This window comes from Lissotriton vulgaris, chromosome 7 (assembly GCF_964263255.1).
Source record: "Lissotriton vulgaris chromosome 7, aLisVul1.2, whole genome shotgun sequence".
Lineage (NCBI taxonomy): Eukaryota > Metazoa > Chordata > Amphibia > Caudata > Salamandridae > Lissotriton > Lissotriton vulgaris.
The window spans coordinates 1,143,417,536-1,143,440,068 of NC_141695.1; the positions used below are offsets into that span (position 1 = coordinate 1,143,417,536).

At 43.1% G+C, this 22,533-nt stretch overlaps 1 protein-coding gene across 1 annotated transcript in view; it reads left to right on the top strand.

The window, feature by feature from the left end:
• Positions 1-292: 292 nt before the first annotated feature.
• The window catches only part of NEURL1B (neuralized E3 ubiquitin protein ligase 1B), a 90,530-nt gene continuing 68,289 nt past the window's right edge, over positions 293-22,533 (top strand). The window contains exon 1 of the mRNA XM_086931582.1: positions 293-486. Coding sequence (XP_086787708.1) covers positions 456-486 — 31 coding nt within the window. The 5' untranslated portion in view covers positions 293-455. The remainder of the gene's footprint in view (positions 487-22,533) is intronic.

Consider the following 22,533-nt stretch of genomic DNA (forward strand, 5'->3'; position numbering starts at 1 on the left):
ACTCTACGGCTGGACAGCGAATCTACACTCTTGTGGTCCGGTTCCACAGCTTCAAAACTACGCAAATAAAAATGTATGGTTTGGTACAAGGGCTCGGGGACTTCTCTGTAAAGCAGGAGGGGCCTGTGTGAGTTTAAGCGTCCTGTTTGGGTGGGCGTGCCTGTTTTGTTGGGCGTGGCTTGTTTCGAAGTGCGGGGGCTGCTTCAAGGGAATTATTAAGTCAAGGGCGGGGAGTCGTTGGGTGAGTAATGCAGCGAGGGCGGAGCTCGGCTGTCGAGGCCCTGCCCGCTCCGCGGGAGCTCCGCCAGCCCTGCTGCTCTGCGAGGCGGTGGCAGTACCAGCGCGAGCCCCGGCGGAGGCAGCGCGAGCCGGGAGCTACGGGGAGCTGGGGCTCCAGAAACGGGACTGCAAGAGCTGCAGCTGGGGAAGTCGGCCGTGGCTCATGGACCCGAGCCATGGGCAACACGGCGCACAAGACCCTGCCAGGTATGGGGCAGGGCGGGCAGAGTGGCACACGCGTGGGTTCCTCCTGGTGACTGGAGTACCAGATCCCAAGGGACAGTGCCCGGGCAGGCCTGTGCTATCCGGGGGACCCTTCAGCGAACCGGGATGCAGAGCGTCCTGCCCACCGCGAAAGGTGCAACGGTGGCTTCTCCTACCCGTGCAGTCCCAACAGGGTGCGACCCTAGGGTGCTAGGGATGTTTGCACTCGCCTGGTCCTTCAGAGTGTGTGAGCTGGGATGGGTCGTCCTCCGCCAACCATTTTACATATCCGGCTGGACCCCCTCACTGAAGTCTGTAGCGCGGGGTGTCTGGTGTTTATTATAGTGCATTTGGTATAGATACGAGTGTCAGCCTCGGTCCCTCCTCTCCACAGCTTTGAGTGAACAGTGTGCTCTTGGGCAGGGCTCGTGTGCGAGTTTCGGTTTTGCACGACTGGTTTATTTTCGCTGTGCTCCAATGGTGTGTTGAGTGATGGTGACAGGGTGCGGGCAGTGTTTGCTGCGCACATCACGCGTACTTATTATCTGTCTGAACTCACGCATGTAGTGTTACTTTTACCAAACGCGTCTGAGTTGAGGATACCTGCATTTTGTGCACGGGGCGTTGTATACCAACCCGGCGATGGAGTCCACGCGACAGCTATCTTAATTAAGCATTTCTGGTCTGTTGTTGGATAGCTGTGATGTAGTGTGTTTTCTGTACAATTTGACTTCCACTCCCTTGTGACACGTTCCACCTGCGGGTTGATTTATGTGCCCTCTTTTGGTGCGAGAGTGATTGGCAGGTGTGATGGGCGGTTTAATCTAATGTCCTTTTCGGTAAATGTCCCAGGCCGAGTGACTGGCTCCACGCAAAGGCTCGAGGTGGCAGGTGCACGTGGTGCTAGGGTGCCGGTGCACTGTCTTTGTATAGTCTGGTCCTGAAAAGAGGCACGCGTGTGCCCCGGTGCCTCTCTTCTCCCCTGCTGTGCGCATGTGTTTGTGGACGGCTGCTTTTGTTTGCCATCCTTGTGGCTTCGGCAGACGGGCGTGCGTTTCGTTTTGTCTGCTTTGGGTGGAGGGTAGGGGGCTCTGGGTGGCCTCGTCTTCCTGTCTTCTTCCGCGGACACGGGGAGGGGAGCGAACAGTGACACTGAGAGGCGTGTTTGAGATAAGGTTTCTAGTCTTTGTGTAACGCTTTTGTGGTAAGTATATCCTAGCACTTTCGAATACTGATTCTGTTTTTGCACTATGTTGGGCGTTTCTATGTATGTGTCGCTGTGAATAGCTCCAGCCTCCAGGTCAGATCTTTTGCTGACCGCTATCTGCATCTTTTGTTAAGGGCGACTGGAAGCCTACATTGAAGCGATGGGCGGGGTCTAGTCCTCGAGGTCAGTGTTTCTATATATTTCTTTCACTGGGTGTACTTGCGCTGTCAGATCCTTTACTGTTGGTCTGCGGAGTATACTGGGGAACGAGAACAAAGATGTTTGCCGAGGATCACACAATTGAGTGAAACAGAGGTGCCCTGATTTGGAAGGAGTTTATTTCACTATATTAGAATCCTGTATATGAATACCTCTCTGTACATTTGTGCTGCGAAGCGATGAGTGGGACTGCGACCCCCAACTTTGACCAGATTTGATCCAGGCGCCACAGCAAACTGCTCCAGGGCTGGGCATGTTTTGATACTTGTGTGAATCGTCTGAGTGTTAGATCCATCCATATAACTCGTGCACCCAGCACTGACTATCCCGATAGGGCTTACTGAAAGTGACGGCAATTCCTAGACATGGGTTTTAACTGTGCGGCACCGGTCACAATTGTGCGGCACCGCTCTCCTCGGGAGCAGAGCTGCTTTGATAGGCTAGCACAATGCAGACATTTGTCGGGTGTAAGCTGCAGCTTTAACGCAGGTGCCTGCCGTGCTCTTTCAGTTCCAAGCGCTAGCACAAAAGGCACTTTGTTGTGTGATACAAATATTCCTGGAATTACCTTTCTAAAAGGGGCCCCGGTGTGCATAGCGGCACGCAGACCCCCGCTCCAGCCGCTTTATAAACATTCATTCTTGCTACTGTGCTTTCAGTCACGATTTGCACCATGTCGGCGCTTTACCGTCCAGTTATTATTAGAAAAATATCAGCTCGCGTGGAGCCTGCTAATGGGAACTTTCCTGTCTGAATGGGCCTGCTTGAGTAGATGGCTTCAATTTAAGGAGTCGGTCTGCTTACCGTTCTTATGCAGCCCACCCCATTCTAAAACTAGCATTCCTTTTATTTTGGCCAGTCATATAGGTCTCTGTAAATTGAATGGTCGCCTAGCGCCTAAACAAAACAAGCGGGTAGTGCGTCCAGCAGCCACAGTGGCCTACAATGAGTCGTGGCCTTTGTTCTTCGCCAGCGCACGTAGGCATGCTCTTTTTGGGGTCTTCACAATGGGACCTGCGACAGCTGGGGAGCCTCCTTGGCCCCAGGAGGGCAGCGACGACAAATCCAAGGGGCACTGAGACATCTGCTCGCGCAGCTGAGCTCCCGGCACGTGGTCTGCACACTAAAGAGCGTCCCTGCGCATGGAAACCCCAAAAAAGGAACTATTCTGATTGTGTGCAAAGTCAGCTGTCCAGTCGCACAGAAGCAGGCCGCAGTTCGACAAATGCCTCTTCACAAAAGGCTGACTACTTTGATCGCTGTTAACTGTCTGTGGCTTTAAGAGTTCATGTATGATTGCAGCGATTTTAATTTTTAAATCGCTTTTATGCAGTTCTATGTTGACCTATTGACGTACAAGTAATCCCGGTCTGTCCAGTTCCACACAATCACTTGAATGTTATTAATAGCAAGTTATGTCATTTACGTGAGAGCGAGTGTCTGTGCACAGTGGCTTTTTTGTATAGTGATACAGTACAGTGGACTCAGTATCAGGGAAATTTAAGAGCTGATTGTGCTCAAATTCGCAGGACGGTCCCAAACATTCGACAAACTACACTACATTAGCTACTGCGTTTGAGGTTGTGGAGTTGGGCCAAATGTTACGTTTGGTTAGTTTATTAGTGCCTGGATTTTTCCAATTAACAGCTGTGATAATTCTCCCAACTGGTAGTTATTGTTTGCTGTTCATTTTTTGGGGGGTGATGGGCTAAGACAGAGTGGACTTGTCTCTCTTTTTTTTAAAGTTATTAAATGAGAAGAAAATGTGTAGAGCAAGAATCGATCATCTATATGAAACGTTGCTGAACAATTAAACGGTGTAAATAAAAGTATATGTTAACATGACAAAATATGCGCATGGTATTTTGAAACTGGGGTAAGTGTATGATAAAAAACAGACTTTAGACAGAACAGCAAGCATGCTGGACTAGGATCAAAATACCAGAACCAACAGATTGGCATCGCACCGAAATAATATATAAACAGTGAATTATAACCATGTCTTTCCTCAGTTTTACATATATAAAAACGGACTTCCTTTCATATTTCAATGTTTCTCCTGGTCAGGAATGCAGAAAGTGACTTTCTCCAACATAGCCAATAGAAAAGTAGAAGGTTCTGTCTAGTTGCCAATGCAGAACAGTGGTTTCTTTATTCCAATACTAGCTTTGATCATACAATTACTCCGATAAATATTCAAAGATTGAAATGAAGGGAGTCATTGAAATGTCTATTTTTTGTTGGGGGTGATCTTTTCTTGCATACATAAAAGCTAGTGTTAGTGTGTGTGTGTTAATGGCATTGATATGCCCATGGTCAGAGGGATTGAGTGTGAGCCACCACTGCCTTGATTATGACCTACTGGTTAGGTTATTGCTGTTCATGTACAGCCGTTCCAATGTTTCCTCACAGTGCGAGTAATGATAGCTACAGGATTTGTTCATTGGTTCTTTTCTTGATTAGGTGAGAAGTCTTATTCATTGAGCAGCCAGTGATTGGCTTTGATGTGTAAGGTGAAACCTATCTTTGCAGCAGGCAAGTCACCACGCTGTGGTATATGAGAGTGCTAAATTTGATGTGTTGTTGAGACTTCTCCACTAGTAGTGTGCTGGGTGGGGAGCATCACCTCACAAATAGGATAGTGCTTCTGACTGCAGGTGTCAGACCGAAATTCAACTTGACATGGCACTATTGTGTCGGGGTGAACTCTGAGTGAGGGTTGCATATCCCAAAATGACCCTCGGCTTCAACCCTAATGATTCTTCAAAACGCCTGAGATTTTGGGATAGGCATTATGTAACCATTGGTCCTCCAGAGAAATTACATGGTGGACTGCTTGTCTCACCCTTGATGCGTCAAGAGGTCACGTGGCAAGAAGTGGAACATAACAAATGGAAACAAAGGCCCTGGGGTCCTATATTCATTCATGTCCTTACTTTCATGTTATGGGCTTGCGTGTCTCGTTGTGTTGGATTCCCTCTGCAATTCAGCAGAGCAAATTTGAATAACTCAACTTGGTGATTCTGGTGCTTGCTTGGTGGCAAAAAACCCAGAATGTTACTGGATGGCACTGCTGATGATGATGTTTGCCCCTACACTGGACATCACTTAACCCAAAAGCGCTGTCATTGCATGCTGCCTGATTCTGCTACTAGTGCCATATTATGTAGCCACGTATCGAACCATTAAATCTGTCGGACCAACTGTCCGCACTGTTTTGAGCGCTGCAAACGGACATCTTTGACAAACTGTTTTCACCGGTATCTTCAGAGGTGAGTCAAGGCCACTTTTCACATCACTGAGAAGTCTGGCCTGCTCCTGCGTAGTCCGGGCACTAGCTCAAGAGAGGTCTTGGACCACAAGGTCTGAGCAGTATGTCAACTTAGTGGTGCAGCCTTTACAGCTGCAAGCAGATAATATTACATGGGGACCCACCTTCACCTGTGATAAGGAGTGTGGCCTATGACGTCTTGCACTCACAATTATTTTATTAGCACTGCTCTTCATCAATGAGTGGTCGATGTCTTCAATGTGTTTTTGGTACCACGTCAGGGGCATTGAGAAACTCTCAAATAAAGATATTGTGAAAGTAAGAGAAGCAAGCGCCTAGACTCACTTTACCCAATCTTAGCGCTGGGCACCAGTGGGTCCTCAATGTGGCATGTCGTCACTTCACAGTTTCAGTTCAGGGAGTGTTCCCCATGCACGCTTGTGTAGCTGTGGCACAGAGGCTCATAACTTTGGTGGTAGAGCTGTGAGACACAAGGTCATGCATGCTACAGTTGAGTTCTGAAGCCTACTATAGTGCTTTCTTTACATGTGTATTATTTTATGTGGTCTTCTGTACAAGCACAATGCCAAACTTTGTAAACAAGGGTTCGTTGTTGCCGATGACCAAGTAGCTTTGTGGCAGCCAGGGCCCCGAGTGACGTACATTGTGAACATGTCCACCTGCCAGGGGTGGTGCTGCATGGCTGGTCAGACTTGGTTGTTTATTCTAAGGCAGCAGTTGTAACCACATGGATAACCTAGAGCACTTCTTTCCTTAATGCTTTGAGATGTAACTGAGAGAGCACTGCATGGAACGTTCATTGTTGTACTTGTACAAAATGGTCGATCCTTGGGATGTTCAAGCATTGAAAGCCTGGTGACTTAACCAGGATGCAAGTTCAAACTCAGCGGTGCTTCGAAGGGGCTGGGGTACGCTGGTACATGCAGTGCTTTAAATCAGCAGACATTTCCCATGGCAGAGCGCCAGTATTTCCATGAGAAATGTCTGTCCATTTAATGAACTGTATTAATGCACAGAAAGTTTTGTGCATACTCGTGGGAAATATTTAAACTTTCTTCTCTACCACGCATAAGACCTTGGATATGCTTATAAGGCAACAGCGACTTTTACACGGGTCCGGTCAATTCATGGAAATCCCCTTTTCTTTCTTTGCTTCTATGTTTGTTGTGCAGTTGTATATTACCCGAACTCAGCCCGAAGGTATTGTAGCGCTTTACATGAACATATTGGCATGTGTTTCTTCATAATGTACCGTAGGGCCTTAGTTTTAAATGCACCTTTTCAGGTCATAGAAAAGTCTGCCGTATCATGTCCCTCGAACTATATAATCTTTTCCGCGCATGCTCTGTGTCTTTGTCTCTCCCTGCCGAGGGCTTCTTCAGCCTGGAAGTGGTCCCACTGCCCCCGCAGATTTGAAGTAGGAATCTACGGAAGCCCGGACATCCAGCGGACAATACGAGGATGCACATGGCCTCCTTGCCCTGAATACATTCTTGACGGATAGCCCCTGATGCTAGAAGAGCCTAAATACGTTTCTAATTCTTTGTAAACATTCTGGAAACCACTGCATTTCCCCGAGGACAGATGAAATATTCGCTTTCCTGTCAGGAATGAGTTCATTTACCTCTCTTTCAGCCATTTTTTGTATATTTGGACTGATGGGTTATATTATCTTTTTTTTTCGTGCTCTGTAAACAGCGGAACGAAGAGGTGTTCTCAATGGATGAAATACAAAAATACTCCAGATTAACACACAATCTGAAACTTGAAATACTTATTAACCCAGTGGCAGGCAATCACCCCCCCCCCCCTCTTCTGAATGAGGGTCTTTGTCTGCATAACTGAGGCATTGATTTCTTCTTGTGTACTGGGGCAGGGGCCGTGAGAAGCCTGTCTACATGTGATTTAATGTAAAAAAAGTAGTGTTTAACATTTGACGAGGGCGGTAGCGACATGCAGACGTGTGCATGAGCAACCCATGAAATCATTTGTGTAATCTTCAGAATCTTCAAACTTATGTCACAGTATCATTGATAGCTTTGCTGTTTTGCCCTTCGTTCCTACTGGATGTCGCCCCAGTCCAAATCCAATTGCTTCTGTCGGTAGGTTAAGTAAGCCTAAATGTCGGGTTTTATCTGTTTTCTCACGATGGTCTTTAGAAAGCTTCTACGCACTTCGAGCCATATCAGTTCAAGTAGCTGCAGCTTATGGAGACACCATGTTCTGCTTTTGGTCCCAGCCTCTTTGGGGATGCCTTGGTAGGTAATCTGTTCTTCTGCCTCCATGGTCATCTAGTTAGGAAGGCTTGCAACCCTACATGTGCGGAGGGGCTTTCAATTCCCTGCGTACAGAGCCAAGTTGGACTCGTAGAGAAAGGAGTTTTTTGTTTCAGATACCAGCTCTTTTAAGCTTTCCACAATCTTTGGTACATCTCCATCTTCTTCCGAGGCCCGCTTACTCATTGTGGTTAGTATTGCAGACCAGAATGTGAAATACAGTACAAAAGAGTGTTTGGTTGATTCACAATACTTCTTCGTTGTGCTTCTGTGTGCTTTGCTCTTGTTGGGACAGTTTTGGGGTTCAAGTGTTGAAACAATGGAGGTGGAGAGAATGGTGGCTCTCCAGCTGTACATTTGGCTACAGCTCGCTTTGTGCTATGTAAATTGATCTCAATATAGTCCAGGTTTTCAACCACATTGCTAATGTATGCCAGTCAAATAGAAAAACAAGCATTTGCAAAGCAAGTAGGTCTCGTCTGTGAGATCTACTGACTTTACCGCTTTTTTTTAGCGATGCTGTACAGTATTATTGATGCCGTGCAGCATTGCTAAAGAGGAGCAAAAAAGGCATTGGATGTGGCCAGACATATTATTTAGTAGCACTATTACCACGCGACTATAAAATAATGCAGGCCTTTTTTTTCATTTTATTTACCAATCCAAATTAGATTGGTGAATAAATAAAAGTAGCAGACCGGCATTTATTTTTTTTAGAAAGTGGAAGCAAAAAGTAGGGTGTGATAGGGGTGAAAGAAACACGGTTGGCTGGTGTGCAGAAACAACACAGGATGCAGGTGGTGGAAGCAACATGGAAAACTAGGGGAGAAGTACACAACTCAGCGAGAGAGCAACATAGAGCTGTGGAGGAGAAGCACAAGAACAAATGGAGGAGAAACACATAAGGGCAATCACATCATAGCACGGTCTGGGGGAGAAACACTGGTGAGGGAGCGCATGGGGACAGGCGAGGATGGAGTAAGTATAGCAAAGAATCAACTGAAAAACGCTGGCACTCCCATGGAATGCTTAACCAGAAAGAAAAAACTGGTGCTTGAAAAGTAAGCAGTGGTAGTACACCTGTAATGAGGTCGTGTTCCATGGAGAGACAAAAGTAAGACGGCAAAGGAAAGCCACACAAGTTAACAAATAAAAGGCAAGTAAATGAGAGTGACAAAGCCAAACAATGGAGTGCAATAAGCAGTATCTAAGCCCACTGTAAACTGAAAGCCGGTCTTTTCGTAAGCAGGTTGTACAGTCTGGTATGCAGGTCCTAAAGATGTGTTGTGCAGCTTTCATAGCTGTTGCTCCAGCCTCCTGCAGGAGAGTATCCTAGATTGGGGGATATGCTGCCGGGGACTAGTAACTTCCTCTAGCGGTGAGCGAGCTTTCAAGGCTTGAGCCAGAGGCCTGGCTCTGGCTCAGGTCAAGGCCCTTTTAAACTCTCAAGCCCATAATGAGCTGAGCTTTAATGTGGTCTTCTGCCTATCAACCACACTCTACCACCATGCACCAAGAATTAAAAAACCAAGCACAAACTTTGGTGTTAAAAAGGAGAGAAAGAGGTAGTAATCCAGTGGGTGAATTGCCCAATGTGGACCATAAAACCTGATGCCAGCACTGGCTTTCCCACTTGACCAAATTGTGTGATCCTAGGAAAAATGTATTTTTGCCAAAGCCTCCTTATTTTCTTCATTGACATATCAATGCACCTTTCAATATGTGAGTTTTGGGAGTGCACTGTACAAAATAACCCTGATGCATTTATGTGAAACCCTTCTGCGTGTTAAAGAAATATATATTTTTTATTTTAAAGAGACCGTCATATTTTCACATAATTTTTGTTGCATGATTCAGATGCCAACTATTTTCAGGGCTCAGCTCGTGCATGGGCTCTTAGGGCCAAGCCCACACAATTGGCTCTGGTCTCCCTGTTAATTTGTTAGCTTGCCCACCTCTAACGTTGAGCCAAGTCAGGGTGCATTCGAAGCTGGTAAACATCACACAACAGCTTCCACATGAAAGGTCTTGTGAGCCACCGTGGGCCGCATTCGTTTATAAAGTACATTGTCCATCCTATGTGCGCACTCATTTGTCTATTAGAACGATCTACAAATTGCAGACGTGATCAACGTACATCTTGCTTAGACCGGATGTACATCGGAATAATCACAGGGAGTTGTCAGTTAAGTCCTTGTTGTCTTATGTAACAATAGCGTAAAATGTTTAATTAACTGATATGTCTAAAAGATGTTAGTCACATAGTAATTGAGTGAACACGTGGGCATCCGATGCAGTCAGGGACAAAGGTTCAGTCCCTGTCCCAGGCACACCTTTCCTGCAATGAGGACAAAAGAGATTTTTTATTTGACCCTTGTCCCGTCAGTCGGTTTTAAATCTGTTAATTCAATTCCTTTCTTCTTTTTCTTCCCTTGATTTCTCATTAATGCAAAGTATCTTGGCATTTGCTGATGAACGACTGCTGGCCTCCCATGCTTTCTTGCTTTTATTTAATCTGCTTGGTTGAATTAACAACACCTTGTGTTATTGAACATAATCTGGGCTTTCAGACACCCTTTGAGATTGTCATATCTGACATATATGGGGTCCCTAAAATCTTTTTGGCATCATCTACGCATTCATTACTTTTAAAGTGGTCTAAAATGTGATTTTCTTTCAAAACTTTATGAAGGTACATGTTTATAACAGAGTACGGAGTCATGTAGGATGAATGTTTCAGGATGCATGCCTGTCCCTTTGTGGGCACTTCGGCTGACAATTTCAGGTCTATTGTTTTAATAGACTCACTTTCAAATGTGTTGCAGCATGTGGGAACTCATTCATGTTTGTAGAGACAACTATTAATGAGCTGACCAATGGGACCCAGCGAATTCCAAAGTAAGACATTGAATCTCAATATTTATGTATACACGTTTTTCTTGTTTTTGTAAAATTATCTTGGGCTGAAGTCGATTGTAATGGTTGCTCCATTTGAAGTTTTATTTTTGAGCACAGCGTTGGCTATTCATTGTCATTCTTCTGGCAAGCTTTTCATTGTTTGTCTTTTGCGTCACCACTAAACAAGCGGATTGATTTTGGTACTTGTACAGCTGCTGAAACTGACAGGCTTTTGGCTGTACTTAGTCATAAGTATATTCATCATTGGTACTAAACTCTGGCCCTCATTATACGTAGCCCTATTAATTGCTATTTGTGCGGTAATTTCTGTTAATGTACATCTCACAGTTATATATTTTCTGGAAAATATCGTTGGGTCAACCGTGCTAATGTTTATTTGTGGGGTAGTGGGGAACCCCGGCATTTAGTAAGGTAAGTCTCAATATCCACCGTTTATGCTCCTAAAATCATAATTGGATGGTATTTATCGCAACCAATCAATTCCGACTTGGCAGAGTTAGATTTACCAGCTATGATATCACTCCAATTACAGGTCTGCTCATATCGACAGCCTCTAGGAAGACTGCTGGTTAAAGTTGACAGTGCCATAATCTCTTATTCAAGAAGTAGGTTGATTGTGGGTAAAAGATGTTCTCAGCAGACAAAGATTGCAGTTCTTTTACTACATCTGCTTTTTACATGACCATCCATGACACAAGCTGGTGAATTTGGGTATATTTTGTTATTTAAATGGTCTTTAAACAGAATGCTTTGGGTTTCCTACCTTCCTTCCTCAGTAGGTCGTCAGATCAGTCTGTTACTCAGGTCAGTGGTTTGTGAAGGCAGTCTGTTAATGGAATTGGGTCAATGACAGTGGAAAGCCAGTGCTTTCCTTTTTTTTTAGATGAGTTCCGGAACTGTGGCTAAAGAAAGCACCGCACAGAACTCTCGGATGACATGATTTCTCTACACTTGCTTCCCTCTAACGCAAGAGCACTCCGGCATGACCACTGTCTGATCAATGTTTATCATTGATCAGAGTGAGAATGGCGTGGATTCTAAAGATACACCTCGGACTAAAACATTACAGAAAGTCTTGTAAAGGGAAGGTGGAAATACGGGGTTTTGATCTCACCCAAAAATAATTTTTTTCTCGACAAGCAGCTCCTAGAAAGCAGTTATGGCTGAAGAAACGTGTTTCAATGTTTAAACTTTATGGTCGTAAATGTAGCAGACATCTCTGTGAAAACTCTTCCTTTCAACTATTAGATGCTGGTTACTTGGGCAGGTTCTCTCTTTTAGGTATTGTTCAATTCTTAAGGACAGGAGTTGCTATTTTTGGGGAGCACCACCATGTTACGTAGTGAATAAACACTGTTGCCATTTTACCTTGAGTTCCCAAGGACAGTATAGAGAAGAAAAATAGAATAGCTGCATATGAAATATTGGTCATTCTACATTCGAGAAAACTGCTAGACCATATTTCCTTTTATAATCTAACCTGCCTTGTAGGTGTGTGGAGTAACTGGTCACTGTTTGTCGTTATTAAAGCGGTGACAGGTGTTAATTGTGTAGGGAAGTAAGGCTTGGAATGGAGGACTAATTTTTAAGACCTGACGTCAGCAAAACCTTTTCTTTCTCATAAAAATATTTGTACAAAGAATATTTACATGGGGCTTTCAGACAGACTTCTTTATTCATTTCCTGGTCTGACGTAGCGTCCTTCACTTTAAGCTTCCACCCTCAACAGCATACTGCAATGACTCTGGAGCAGTTCACTTCAACCATTAACATACCTGACTGACACAAATTTTCCTCTTCGGTGACAGAGCTACAAAGAAAAGTGTGGAAAAGGCAGACCCTAATCATAAGAGGGGATCAGAGTGTACAGAAGGCTATCTTTTTGTAGTTGAACATTGTTGGTTGATTTTAAAGCCCTGGCAACTTTGAGCCCCTGTTTACCTGCTGAAGTTTACAAAATATTGACTGGCAATGAACTACTGGCAGTTGTAAAGGATTCCTACGGAAATATATAGCCCTTCCGCTGCCGAAAATATTACTTCTGTTACTTTGGAATATTGAGATGAATCAATATTTTCTCTGACCTCCAAAGATTTTCCAAATAGCATTCTCCAGTTGTCCTCCGTCTAGGAAAGTTATCATCTCTTCAGCTGTGTAGCTTGATGAGATCTCGTTGGTGACCTGGGCATTTCTTTTATGTTGCTGTGTACTTTTGAAAAGCTATGTCCACTGGCACTACGGATGTGCTTTTGACACTGTCAGTCACCTTATGCTGTTAAGGTGGCAGCTAGCATTTTGGAGGTATCCACAACGTGGCACAAATGTTTCAGTCATTTCTCACTGACTGGAAAACCCCAGCAGTCAAGCACCCCTTCCTACAGTGCAGAATTCAGCAGCAAGAAATTCAAGACTTAGCATCTTACCTTTTATTGGTAATGTCTCCATCATCCACCAACGTACCATAACAATTATCTTTATTCTATAGTCAATCATACGTGTGTATGACACTCCAGTAGCCATCACTGCATATGACCAGGCAACTTAAAAAAGCTCCTATAGTAACAGTTTGAACTGGAAAGATATGAATTCAGAACCACTAACTTTAAAGGGATCCCTCTATATCCAGACACATTCAAACACAATCCACCAGTAGCAAATTCCACTGTGTGGAAGAACAAAATAACATTAAAAAAAACACTGACCTCCCTGTGACCTGAGGTACTGAGAAGGGTAAAATGGGCAAAATCACCTTTGATGTGGTTGGTATACACGACTGCCCATTGGCCATGTCTGCAGGTCACGAAGATCTCCGTCAAGCTGCTGACCTCACCCTGTTTGGAAGACACCTGGGTCCTGCCAGGAGCAGACCGGTACAGACAGGGAGCGAATCTTCTATGCCATCCACTGCGCTGTGTCTCCTTGTGCCACCTAGGCGAGTCCTACAGCTGGGGAGATGTCTCCTGAGGGCTTTCTTCCTGGGAAGAAGGGCTCCCAGATGTCATGCTCTCTGCCTACTTCGTAGGGGAGGTTGTCTTCATCCGTAACTGTAGCAGTTAGGAATAAGGTACAAAGTAATTGAGGTAGAAGATGTTTTACCTGCTAACAAAGTGTTTTTTTTGTCATAGTAAATGTAGATAGTGTTCTTAAGCAAAAAGGAGTTAACTTGCTGTTTTGCCTATACAGAAATTCAGTCAACATGTGGACTTTGAACATGTAGCGTCATGAAGCTAGGTTGCCTGTTGCGCTTACTAAATGTTTTCTAACATGACATCTTCCATAACTTTGGAAAAGCCTTTACCTCTGGTCTACATGTAATAATTTGGTGTCGCATGACCTGCAACACATGCAGTGTTTTAGCTTCTTCTTATTTCAGAATGCTGAATGAGGTAATCTCCTCTAAGACAAGGCTTTCCATGCCTAAAGAGTTCACGATCATGTAAAGATGCTTGTGTGATTACTCACAGCGACTTAACACTGCAGGAAATGGCCAACTATTTGACCATTATTTATTTATTCATTTATAAAGTTTTATATAGCGCAAACTTGATCCCGAAGGATATCAGAGCGCTTTACAATTATAGGGAAAGGTAACAAATCAAAAAAAGAGTCAAACATGGGAGTATAATAGGCATTGAATCAAATAGTGCACACATACCAGCTCATTTATAAAAACCTGAGTGAACGAGGAGTGGGCTATATGATGGAGCATAGTAATATAAGGAGAGTAAATGAAATAATCATATACAGGAATAATAACCAAAACCACACTAATAATCTATACATTAGTCAATGGGGCGTCTAATAGGCATTGAATCAAGTGATGAACATCTAATAGATCATTTATACACCTGGCTGAACGAAGAATGGGCAAGACTATGTACCATAATGACTTAAGGGGAGTAAATACAATAATCATGTACATTGGTCATCTATGTTGTTTTATTCCTATTTCTATATATGACTGGCATAGGCACATTTACATTATCAATTGCAGCAGATATATGTATTGCTTTCTGCTTTTTGATCAATTTGTATTGTGTATTAAATAGAATTAGCTGGAATTTGTAGCCCCTTTGCTAATATTTGGGTATGGTGATACAGTATGTTGAATGTATCCAATACTTACTACTGCTGCACACTGTATTTATTAATTATGGCATTGTTCATTCCCATGAAGGAAGCATAAGATCTTTCCCAGGGGTTGAATACCACGGGGGGGCGACGCGTTAAGACCCTCAATACAAGCATTGATGCCACCCCCTCTCACAAGCCCCTCCCTCCCTATAACCCCCCCACCCGAGTGCCAACCTAGAAAGGTGAGAAGTGCCAGAATATGTACATGAGCTCCGGACAAACCCTTCACATGACAACAAGAGGAGGTAAATACTATGTTGCATGGCACAACTATCCCCCTATCTCTTCTTGGAGACACTCCCACTTGCAGAGCCCTCGCTATTATTGAGACACCTCCACTTTAGTCTAACTCCTTAAGGAATGTTTTGGATTTTGAGCAAAGTCCATTAATGCTGCATGGTGACTGGCCCAAACCTTAAGATTTGTTGTTGTGGTTATCTTGTTTTCACATGGTCTGTATACGTGTGGGTGAACTACATTCGTTTAAGATAAATACATATTTCATTTAAGCTAGTTATAGCTTATTTGATACATCCTAATATTCTGGCATTTTCTGGAGGGATGTGAGGGCAGAAAGGGGCTTGGACAGACCTCATTTTCTTACGAAGATCTATATAAAAAAAGAATTTGGGATCTTATATGTGGAAAGTCAAGACTCTTAATCAATGCTCATATATAGATTTGCATTGTCATATGGTATGTATTACCCTTGTTGAGTGTGGGAAAGGGCCATGGTTTACAAGATGCAGTGGGTCATAAATGCCCCTTCCTCAAGAGTAATGAATAGTATATTTTACTCTGCACATCTTCTTTGTTGGTCTGTTATCTGTTTTTCTTGTATAGTGCTTACCGCAAGGGTTTTCAAATAACAAGACCACTATGGTTTAAATATATGCAGAGAGATATAGTCACAATAATTACGCATTATGGGTGTGACCCAGTTGTCTTCTCTAAACAGATTCTAGAATTAAATATGTGCGGTAATAGACAATGTTTTCTCAATTCAGTTAAGTTGTAGTGCGGTAATATATTTTGTAAAAACATTAATTGTCCTATTGGGGTGTAGATTTGAGATTACCATTTAAGTCCGAATTCTATGTGTGTAATTTGTCAAAATTGTTTTTTTCTTTGGAAAAAGTTCAAACCCATTTCCCGAATTAGCACACAATGCGACGGTTTAATCATTGACTTTGGCGAACCTGTGACCTCATTTGCTCCATTGCCCCCACCCTTGGGTGCCATCCTGAGTTCATTCTAGCCTGATCAATAATTTTTCAATAGCACTGACTGGGTGATGTGAGCTGATAAATTGCCTGTCCATTCCTTACTTCGGCAGGCATATTGGCTGCTTGGTCAATGTGTGCACTTCCTCACAACTCTTCTTGCTCGTGTTGTGCACACTACCATGTTTGTTCTATCGCAGTCTTCATTAGAGATAGTGGTTGTGTCAATATTGTTGTTGATAGCCTTGGCTGTGAATCCGAGAAAGCGAGCCTCCATCATGGATATTGCTTGATTGAAAGAACACAGACCAACTTCAGGGATATTGGCTGTCAATAATATAATTTAGAGCTTTGCCTAGGAGACAATGCAAGCTTCCCTGATGGACATTGGCTGTGAGTGAGAGAAAGCGAGGCTCCATCGGGTATATTGGCTGTGAGCGAGAGAGAATGCAAGCCAATTTACGGGAGATCGGTTTTCAGTGATAACCTACTCAGACAAGAACCCTGCTGACTTTATTGAGGCATTTCATCCCCAGAATCGAGACATCAGGAGAGGCTGTGAGTAGACACATTTCCCTAAGAAACAACTGATATGTAGGTCTGACGATAGCCAAGATCTTTTGTTTTTAATACAAGAATACGTTCTACATACTTTTTTACGAGAACTTTAGTCTGCCTTCGTCATCCATTGGTCTGTTGTGGTGTTATTCCCATTTTGCTTCTGCCCACCACAGTACTTCTCGTGGAGCACACAGGGTCAGTACACTTTGGACATTGACATAGATCTGCCTTGACTCGGTTTGTCTTTAGTTCCAAGCACAGCCTGAGGCACTTTTATGCGCCCCTCAACCAGACCACCAAAAACCAAAGCTATTGCTGAGCCGAGTGTTCTGGGGAGCTTTCATTTCCCGTTATGGACATCGCCTGCGCAGGGCCACCAAACACTAGTTGGAAAACTCACTCTGTGAAGGGGTTTCCAAATCATTGATTTTTCCACTGTGAGATTGTGTGGAAGAAGAAGGTCTTCTGACTGTGAGAGTTCGCATTATGCGCTTGCATAATGTGCACATCTGCACATTCCCTTCAGTGCCAAGAACTACTGGGGCAATTCTTGCTTAAAAAAATGTGTGTGTATATATATATATATATATATATATATATATATATATATATATATATATATGTATATGTAGTCTGGCCTAGGCAATGCTTGTTTTCATACAATTTTTGCATTCATAGAAGAAAGTTTCGCAAACAAAATACGATTTGTCAAGGTCAAAAACGTCAGCAGCCAACGCCAGACCTATTGTCTTTGCCAGTGCTTGTTTACGTTCAAGATCCAAGCATAAGCTCTAACCTTAATTTCACAACATACCAGACAGAGTTTATGTAACCAGTCATGCCCATGACAGTGGGGAAAAAGCAAGACAAGTCTACTTCTGTATGCCCCCTACACCCCTGCTCCTCCATCTTCTAAGACTTGCCACCCACACTATTGTCCTACCTGCTCTTGATTTTCTTCACAAGTATTTAAGACTTGCTATATGTGCTAATGGCCTCATAACTTTTGTGCTGTGTACCCCGCTCCCCTGACCCTAGAGCAAGGTTCACTCCATATGGTTAACTCTAATAAAAGAAATTAGTAATTTATGTTGTGCCAGCAATTATGCCAATATTTAATTAAATTGGTTGGTTGGCGTTCAGTGTGTTTATATCTGTGAGTTTCCATGTTTTAGCATGGCTTGGCAAAGCTCTCTTGTTTTACAGGTCCACGGGCGAGTAACTGATCCACTCTAGGTTTCTACTTTGCTTTCTGAGACGTGTAGTCAGTCCTGTTTATCCTATTATGGAATTAGGACTTCAAGTCTCGGAATTCAAGGCTAAAAGTTGTATTGTGAGCCACTCGTGCTATTTCAAAAGGTGTGAGTGCAACAGAGGCCTTGCTTACACTTTCTTAGCAGTTATCACTGCCACCCAGTGCGCAAAGTTTGTATTGTTTGTGCCGTTTGGAACGCCAATAACTAGTTTGTAGCAAGAATAGGTCACTAGTTGTATAATTTTCTGTCTGACTATTCTTGTTAAATTGGAAGTTTTCAGGTTATAATTTCCTATCTTCAAACTCGACTATAGTTGAGAACCTCCTAAGAAATATTTTCGGCTGAAGAACATTAGAAAAGATTCTGCCTCACTGATCAGACAGACTCTTAACAGCATCAAAGATTTTTTTTTTACTCTCTTCATCGCTTTGATGTAATTGAGAGGAGACACGCACTTCTCTGCGACAATCCAAATCGGTAGATATCTGAGCTCGCAGATCTTTCGCCTCAAGTGGAAGGGCATGCATAGCTCCGTTTCTTACATTTGAGTGGACAGGTTTTTTTGTTGTTTTAAAGGACCTTGGAGATTAACAGATTTCCCAGATTCAGGGGAGGGTGGCTCACGCCGGACTCGAACCTACAGGTAGATGCATCAAGCATTTTTGCGAGCGCAAACGGTGCGAATCGCAAAATTCGGCCGTTTGCGCCCGCAAAAATGGCATTTGAGATGCATCAAGGGTTCATGCACTCGCAATTTAAGAATTCGCAAATAATTGCGAGTTCTCAAATTGCGATTGCATTTAAGGAATCGCAATTTGCGATTCCTTAAATGCAATGCATGAACCATTCCAAGATTGCGAATTCGCAAATCTGGGGACGCTATTTACCGTGAAGTCAAACTACGTGGTAAATAGCAAAAACTTAGAAATATGCACTTTAGTGCATTTTTCTACGTTGTATGTTACACACACATATGTCCTTGGGACATGTGGGTGCGCAACACCAGTGAACATTACCATTTATGGGGTGCAACAGGGTGTCCTTCGGACACCCAGGCACCCTTTAAATTGCGACACATTTGCGATTCGCTAATTGCGAATGGCAAATAAGGAATGACTCCCCATTCATTCCTATGGGCCATTAGGCCCATAGGAATGAATGGGAAAGCCATTCCTTATTTGCGATTCGCAATTAGCGAATCGCAAATAAGGAATCAGTAGAAATCGCAAATAATATTGCAATTCCTACATGCATCCTGTTTTGCGAGTCTTTAATAGTGATTCCTTAAAATTCGCTATTAAGGACTCGCAAAGCATAACTTTGATGCATCTGGGGGCTAGTTCCTCTGTTCTGCAGCGCTGAGGTTACCACATTGCCTCAGGCTTACAAGAAAATAGAACGATCTGCTGACTATGCTTGGTTTTGAAAGGCCGGGAGGGCCGGGGCAATGACGGTCATGATTTCCACATAGGCCAGTTTCCCACTGCTCCGGACAGACACGGAGCCTTCCAGTTGGCTTTAAGAATCCCGACCTGTCAGCTCTTAAATTTGATCCCAGGCAGGTTAAACCCTAGCCCTCGGGACAGCAACTGTTTCCAGGCACTCTGGTTTGTTTTTGTACACGGAGAGCCCGCTCAACTCTGACTAGCAACCTAGCTTTAAGGAATTCTTTCCTATGCAAACCAAGGGAGCGTAGAGCCCTAGGGCGAGGTGTGTGCTGTTGGACCACATGCTTCTGAAAGGATGAGGCTTAGTGCTTTAAAACACTGGCGCACGCACGCTATGAAACGCTTTAAATTCAGTCGTCATATTGGCCAAGAATCTGCTTTTCTGATTTAGGAGCACTCGGCCATTTGTAGCATAGTGCATGCAGTAAGGACACAGTGCTCAAGCTGCCTGGAATCTAACACAGACCTTTGCTAGCGTGTCAGCACTTCCCTTTAGGTATACAACGTTTATTTTTGTTAACTTCATGTTGTAATCTAATTACTTCCTCGTTATTAACAGGCTAACTATATCCCTTCTGGCCTGAGAATATACATACTTGGAAGGAGTTAATCCCTAGGGTGTGAATACTTTAAAGAATTAAAGCATTCTACCAACCTCGGAATAGTGTTCCAGGTTTACAATAAACCGGCATTGACCAGCTAATCGTTTTAGCATTTGTGTAGTGAAAATATTTTTAGCAAGCTCCATTAACACGCATCACAGAAGCAGCACTGCAAGCTTCCCTAGCATAAAAGGACTGGTACATGGCAAGAGGCAGCTGAACAATTCTCAGTCTCTCGTCCTGTCATTCATTCTAGGTTTACAGTAACCGAACATTGGCCAGCAATTGTTTTCCGTATTTGTATAGTGAAAACATTTTAGCAAGATTCATGCGCAGTAGTACTTGTTGGTTGCAAATACTACAGTTACTGCATTAATTATTTCCTGTGGCTTTACTCCTATTCAAGTTGCTTGTTGGTGTGGTTTCTCCTCTATACGTTTGTACCATTTTGTGTATACTCACAAAGGAAAAAAAAAATTCTCTCCGCCCTAGCGGGTTAACTCATCTATTGGTGGTTTTAAACGTATTAAAGTACCAAGGCCCCTTGAATTAAGATGATGCTCTGAATGGTCTGAACTCAAGACATATTGTATAGATACGGTATGATACGAAGAAATATGTGGGGATAGTAGTATTAAGTAGTTCGGTATTGTGGGCCTTAGGCCCATGTTCTGCACGAATGACCACACTGACACATAGTGTGTGGTACTAGAACTGGCCTGGGCACGTGCGCCCAGCCCGTTTTATTTGCAGGGTCACCTGACCAGTGATGCCTGTGATGGGTGGGTGTATGGTGTGGGTTGCAAACAGGCAGGACACTAGAACGTGTCCAGCAGGACACTGCAAGAAGGAAAAACAAGAGAGAAGGAGATAGTGTTATAATTTGGATGTTTAGAATTTCCCTTTCCTTTTTTAGTAGTTTCCTTTGCTATACCTCTGGGATTTTAAATTCTAAAAGATTGGAATGTATGATGTCCTGTCTGGATTCCACTATTAAGCTGGATCCTTAGTAGGACCGCTTAAGAATACAAGGTGGGTGAGCATAACAGAATGGCGTCTGGTTGCAATTCAATGTAAATGGGGACAGAGAGCGATAAAGGTCTGCAGGAGTGGAGTATGAGTTTTTGTATAGGCTGGTTATGAATGGATCTAATTTGTCTGGGTAGTGCACAGTGGAGTGTGAATGCTATAAGCTGTGAAGAAGATCAGACATTCCCATGGTTATTGAACTTTTGACCTGTGGTACCACTTTTGTGTTATGTTTGTGCAGACTTTTAATTTTGGAGAAAGTAATTATTTATTATTGAATACATCTTTGAATTTTGTAGTAATTTTGGCTATTTTTGTTCAGGTTTTAACTGGTTTTATGTATATATGTTTGGGAGATATCATTCTGCCCTGAAGAAGGTGGTTAAATTCTTAGTTATCTACCGAAACGCGTCGACATACAACTTGGACTAAATCTGATCAACTTTGGGATGCAATAGATAATTATTGTTGGGAACATCATGTATCTAGAATTGTGATTCAAACTAATTAGTAGTAGATGAAGAATTATGTTGATGGCCTTATGTGTCTCTCCCTTTGCATGTTTTTAATTATTTTTTTTATACAATTTTCATTGTTTGCGCTGCACTTTGTTAATTATGTTAATTAATGCCATAAGAAACTGTAAAATTCATTGGGTTACAGCAAGGTGATCCGTGCTGTGTTACTCTTCACCTATGAAAAGGCTGGATGTATCTTGGCATATGTGGTAATAAAGTTCTTCTCAGTGTGACACTTTTGCGGTACCAAATTTTGTTCGCACTGGCTGTAAAATATTGTGTTGAATAATTGTGATAGGCTTGAGTGAGTGATCTCAAGTGTTTGAGTGTTAAATATTGAGTTTCATGGTGACGTTTTTGACTTGATGGGCTTGTAAGGTGCTCTGTCCCTTTGGACGTGGAGCCCCTATCTTTTGTTTCAGTCAGTGTGTGTGTGTGTGTGAATGTATATATATATATATATATATATATATATATATATATATATATATATATATATATATATATATATATATATATATATATATATCTCCTCAACATGCCTTCTTCCCAATCCAAACAAGCTACAGCACGCTGGGGTTTCACTTTTCAACTGTTTATTGTGGCTCACAACAGGTAATGTGTTTCAACCGCAGTCAGGGTCTTTATCAAACCTCAATATATAACTTACCTTAGCGTTTATGATGTGTTTTACCTCAGCGTATTGTTTTATTATGGCATTATACGTGGGTGGTGTTTGTTTCTCGTGGGTATTGTATGTCAAGATGTTCTTTGTATGGTATTTATGCCCTGGAGGGTGTTGTTTCACTAGGATATTGCTGCGCACCTTGCAGAGTGTTTGAGGGTGTGTATCGTCTGTGCGTATGGTGCATGCTGCTCTTTGAGGGCACTTCACACAAGGTGGTGATTTTCCATGCCTGGTGCTCATCCAAGGACTGCATGCAGCGGCTAACCCTGTCTACCTGCAGGGCTGAAGCCTAGATAAGTCATTAAGAAACGTACACTACGTTTTGGCCACATTTATCATGTATTGCCTAACATTAAATAGTAAGAAAGTTTCTGGTAAATCAAATTTAATTTCCCTCCCTTTTCCGGGCTATGCGTTTTAGGTCCCTTCTTTGTTTTTTTCCTTTTTAAAAAATGTGTCCAACTTGTGCAGTACTTTCTCCTTTATGATCCCTACTGCAAGTGATTTTAGGTAACTCAGTGTGCCAAGGGATCCTCCCGCTTCCCATAAGAGACCTCGTGTAGGGGGGGAGGGGGGCACTAAAGAAAGGTTTCTGTGGGGGCTAAATAAAATCAAACATCAAATTTAGTTGACAGTTTGTAAGAAATGCAGCTGAGAAACCTTACCAAAGATAAAGCA